The sequence below is a fragment of the Micropterus dolomieu genome, linkage group LG06, assembly GCF_021292245.1.
Source record: "Micropterus dolomieu isolate WLL.071019.BEF.003 ecotype Adirondacks linkage group LG06, ASM2129224v1, whole genome shotgun sequence".
In the NCBI taxonomy this organism is placed as follows: domain Eukaryota; kingdom Metazoa; phylum Chordata; class Actinopteri; order Centrarchiformes; family Centrarchidae; genus Micropterus; species Micropterus dolomieu.
In genome coordinates, this window is record NC_060155.1 from 5,728,532 (window position 1) to 5,733,707 (window position 5,176).

Below are 5,176 nucleotides of genomic sequence, written 5' to 3' on the forward strand. Positions count from 1 at the left end.
TGTGAATTGTAGCCTCAGTTTCCTGTTAGCTGACAGGAGTGGCACCCGGTGTGGTCTTCTGCTGCTGTAGCCCATCTGCTTCAAGGATCGACGTGTTGTGCATTCAGAGATGATATTCTGCGTACCTTGGTTGTAACAAGTGGTTATTTGAGTTACTGTTGCCTCTCTGTCATCTCAAACCAGTCTGTCCATTCACCTATGACTTCTTACATCAACAAGCCGTTTTTTTCCGCACAACTGCCGCTCACTGGATATTTTCTCTTTTTCAGACCATAGTCTGTAAACCCTGGAGAGGTTGATCAGTAGATCAGCAGTTTCAGAAAGAGCGCCACAATCCACGCCACTATCAAAGTCACTTAAATCCCCTTTCTTTCCCATTCTGATGCTCAGTTGGTATTAAGGGGCCCAGAGTGTGCCAAGAAAATATCCCCACACCATTACACCACCACCAGCCTGAACCGCTGATACAAAGCAGGATGGATCCATACTTTCATGTAGTTTACACCAAATTCTGACCCTACCATCTGAATGTCGCAGCTGAAATCGAGACTCATCAGACCAGACAATGTTTTTCCAATCTTCCATTGTCCAATTTTGGTGAGCCTGTGTGAATTGTAGCCTCAGTTTCCTGTTAGCTGACAGGAGTGGCACCCGGTGTGGTCTTCTGCTGCTGTAGCCCATCTGCTTCAAGGATCGACGTGTTGTGCATTCAGAGATGATATTCTGCGTACCTTGGTTGTAACAAGTGGTTATTTGAGTTACTGTTGCCTCTCTGTCATCTCAAACCAGTCTGTCCATTCACCTATGACTTCTTACATCAACAAGCCGTTTTTTTCCGCACAACTGCCGCTCACTGGATATTTTCTCTTTTTCAGACCATAGTCTGTAAACCCTGGAGAGGTTGATCAGTAGATCAGCAGTTTCAGAAAGAGCGCCACAATCCACGCCACTATCAAAGTCACTTAAATCCCCTTTCTTTCCCATTCTGATGCTCAGTTTGAACTTTAGCAAGTTGTCTTGATCACATCTACATGCCTAAATGCATTGATTTGCTGCCATGTGATTGGCTGATTAGCAATTTGTGTTATGAAGCAATTGAACAGATGTAGGGGAGAGCAAGGGCAAAAGTACCATTTTTCAGAAAAACCTGATTTTAAAAGATTAAGTTGTAGACAGTAATATATTTTTGCTGTGGTCACTAACTCACAGGTGTGGTCTATCAATATCAGGTGGTATTTTGTACAAATGTAGAACGACTTCTGTATAATTTCACTTTAAACATAAGCGGCACATTGTTACTTTCGACCCCATCAGTTGGGTCAAAAGTAACACACAGGCGGCTCAAAAGTAACACACAGGAGGGTCAAAAGTAACACAGAGGAGGGACAAAAGTAACACACAGGAGGGTCAAAAGTAACACACAGGAGGGTCAAAAGTAAGGAGGGTCAAAAGTAACACACAGGAGGGTCAAAAGTAACACACAGGAGGGTCAAAAGTAAGGAGGGTCAAAAGTAACACACAGGAGGATCAAAAGTAACACACAGGAGGGTCAAAAGTAAGGAGGGTCGAAAGTAACACACAGGACGGTCAAAAGTAACACAAAGGAGGGTTGAAAGTAACACACAGGAGGGTCGAAAGTAACACACAGGCGGGTCAAAAGTAACACACAGGAGGGTCGAAAGTAACACACAGGAGGGTCGAAAGTAACACACAGGAGGGTCGAAAGTAACACACAGGAGGGTCAAAAGTAACACACAGGAGGTTCAATAGTAACACACAGGAGGGTCGAAAGTAACACACAGGAGGGTCAAAAGTAAGGAGGGTCGAAAGTAACACACAGGAGGGTCGAAAGTAACACACAGGAGGGTCGAAAGTAACACACAGGAGGGTCAAAAGTAAGGAGGGTCGAAAGTAACACACTGGAGGGTCAAAGGTAACACAAAGGAGGGTCGAAAGTAACACACAGGAGGGTCGAAAGTAACACACAGGAGGTTCAAAAGTAACACACAGGAGGGTCGAAAGTAACACACAGGAGGGTCGAAAGTAACACACAGGCGGGTCAAAAGTAACACACAGGAGGGTCGAAAGTAACACACAGGAGGGTCGAAAGTAAGGAGGGTCGAAAGTAACGCACAGGAGGGTCAAAAGTATCACACAGGAGGGTCGAAAGTAACACACAGGAGGGTCAAAAGTAACACACAGGAGGGTCAAAAGTAACACACAGGAGGGGCAAAAGTAAGGAGGGTCAAAAGTAACACACAGGAGGGTCAAAAGTAACACACAGGAGGGTCAAAAGTAAGGAGGGTCAAAGGTAACACACAGGAGGGTCAAAAGTAAGGAGGGTCAAAAGTAACACACAGGAGGGTCAAAAGTAAGGAGGGTCAAAAGTAACACACAGGAGGGTCGAAAGTAACATACAGGAGGGTCATAAAGGAGGGACATAAAGGAGACACGTGTTACTTTCGTCCCGACAGAAACTCTTGATGTATCAACACGATTTATTTTTACTCTGAAAAACTCTGACAGGGCAAACTTCAAGGTGTGTTAAAGCACTAAATAACCTGTAGATTGATCATTACTGTGACACATGAAACGAGAGACACAACTTGTAATTCGAAAAACAGTACCGCTTTAGAAATTTACTTGCCATGCTCAAAAACAATTTTCCAAAGACGGCCGCGGGAAACGATGATGCAATGATGCGATATTTGGCAGCTCCATCAAAGGTTGCGTGCTGAAGGTTTTTGTCACAGCTTGGACTGCAAATGCAGTCAGGGCTCTGAGAAAACCGCCTTGTTAGTTTCGTTCTGGTTTAACCCTAATTAATAAAGTGACCGGGGGCATTGCAGAAATCTTAGTAATCCTCCCCAATAAACACATCTCATTACCAGGAGTGGGGTTTGAACCCACGAGGACTTTTGCCCATTGGATCTTAAGTCCAACGCCTTAACCACTCGGCCATCCTGGTGTCGTTATTTAGGTAAGATTTTGTTAGGTACATGAGTTTGTTGAATACTGCGTTTCCAGCTGACTTCTTTTCTTGCTATTAAGAATCTAGTAAAACGGGTCTTTGATGGTTACATACATGATATCATGCTAACACCAAGGCTAAATCCAATAAAAAGCAGGACATAGCTGCTAATGTTAACTTAAACTCTGATAGCACCTAAGACCAGCTTCCACAGAGTGGGGAAAAATATACAGTGGATGTGTTTGACGTGAATGGGGCTTTTTTTTTTTAACATAACCTGTAACTCTACAAACTAATGTAACATAACAGTTAGTTGGTTAATGGTAAACCTCCCTGGCTTTAGTGCTATGTTACTACTGTAGATATTAAGGTGGTTAGCAAGACATGCTTAAAATGTGGATAAAAACAGATAAAATGGTGATCAAAACTTTTTAAATGCCAAGTGTAACTCTCACTAGCACACCCATTTAGCATGTAGAGAAACGCTTGACAGGCTTGCTGTTGCTAGTTATAGTTGTCAAGCTGTGATTGGACAGTCACAGTTCAAGGAGGGGTTTAGCAGTCAATTCTAACCGTTTCTCTAATAAATTGGTATTAAGGTTTGAACCAACAAGGACACAAAAGCGCTTCTCTAACAAATTGTCTGACAACTGACACTTAGTACAATGTTTACCTTATGCTCTGCTGTTTTATCCTTCTTGCCAAATCTCTGGTCACACATCCATATCACTCTGGCAGAACGCTTTGCAGTCAATGACACTGCAAGATGACTGGGGTGTGTTTTTGAGCCAAGTATTGTAGGCAAGAAAAATAGAGGAGATAATGAGATATTGATCTATTCCCTCAACTCAACAGCTTACAGATTCACAAGACAGCCACAGCTCTGCTGGTACTTACTGCAGGTCAGTCACAAAGATGTGTACAAATATTTTGTGCGTTATTGGGTATTTTTGGTTCCCAGGTTCTGCTCTGAATGACGGTCAGTGGCATTCGGTGGAGCTGAACACCAGACGAGGTACTCTGAGCATCACTGTGGATAAAGAGGACGGAGGCAGCGCTCAAGCCAGCCATTCATTTCCTATCACTATAGAAAGTAACCTCTTCTTTGGAGGTAAGAGTGGAACAGGTCAACTGTATCTTTCTTTAAAATTAAACCCTGTCACCTGTCAAACTGCCATGTGGAATTAGATGTAAGATGTACACAATGTAATCTCCATAAAAACAGTTAATCTCTACCCATAATGCAGTATTATGTTTTGACAACTAATGTATGTAATTAAAATTTTGGAGTCACATTGTCTTTCAGTGTTTTGAATTTAATCACGCATTCAGTTTGCATAATATTTCTTAGACAAGAGTAATGTTCAAATGTGTCAGCTCATCTCTAAAAAATGGTTTTGTGTGATATGATTACATGTGAAGTTTACTTTGATTGAGTAATGCATAACTTCTCTTTTCAGGTTGTCCCGATGAAGACGACAGGCAAGAATGCAGAAACCCCTTTAATGTCTTCCAGGGCTGCATGCGTCTCTTAACTCTGGACAATCAAAACGTGGACCTGATCATGGTGCAGAAAAAGCAGCTGGGAATCTACAGCAACCTGCAAATCGACATGTGTGGAATTATCGACAGGTCAGTTTCCAAAATATTTTGACTTATGATTTTTGTTGTAACCCTCCGCTCATATTCTGCTTGCGGATGTAAAGTAAATCAGCACAGAGCTTTGGCTTCCTTTGACACAAATTGCGACGCTAACTGATTAAAAACAGTACTGACCTTTGAGGGAATTGAGTGACGCAGGGGCTTTTTTTTTCTTCCTGCTCAGACTGATAACATTTGTCTTTTTTTGAGACACGTTATCGTCATCCACTACCTGTAATCAAAAACCTCCTACCAGGAGTGGGATTTGAACCCACGAGAACTCAGGATCCTCCCCAATAAACACATCTCTTTACCAGGAGTGGGGTTCGAACCCACGAGGGCTTTTGCCCATTGGATCTTAAGTCCAACGCCTTAACCACTCGGCCATCCTGGTGATGTTTACTTAATTACAATAAAGGGATGGGACACGTTATCGTCATCCACTACCTGTAATCAAAAACCACTTACCAGGACTGGGATTTGAACCCACGAGGGCTTTTGCCCATTGGATCTTAAGTCCAACGCCTTAACCACTCGGCCATCCTGGTGACTTTTACTTAGCTA

General features: G+C 42.8%; 1 protein-coding gene and 3 non-coding genes across 8 annotated transcripts in view; 1 reads left to right on the forward strand and 3 right to left on the reverse strand.

The window, feature by feature from the left end:
* LOC123972662 (contactin-associated protein-like 4) overlaps positions 1–5,176 on the forward strand; it is a 122,340-nt gene that overhangs the window by 66,738 nt on the left and 50,426 nt on the right. For all 5 annotated transcript variants that reach the window (XM_046052230.1, XM_046052231.1, XM_046052233.1 and 2 more), the window contains exons 9-10: positions 3,933–4,082; positions 4,432–4,603. In XM_046052230.1, the coding sequence (XP_045908186.1) occupies positions 3,933–4,082; positions 4,432–4,603 (322 nt within the window). The remainder of the gene's footprint in view (positions 1–3,932; positions 4,083–4,431; positions 4,604–5,176) is intronic.
* Positions 2,886–2,968, reverse strand: trnal-uaa. The gene has a single exon. It is a non-coding gene; the product is annotated as a tRNA-Leu (tRNA).
* trnal-uaa lies at positions 4,924–5,006 on the reverse strand. Its single transcript has one exon. It is a non-coding gene; the product is annotated as a tRNA-Leu (tRNA).
* trnal-uaa lies at positions 5,078–5,160 on the reverse strand. Its single transcript has one exon. It is a non-coding gene; the product is annotated as a tRNA-Leu (tRNA).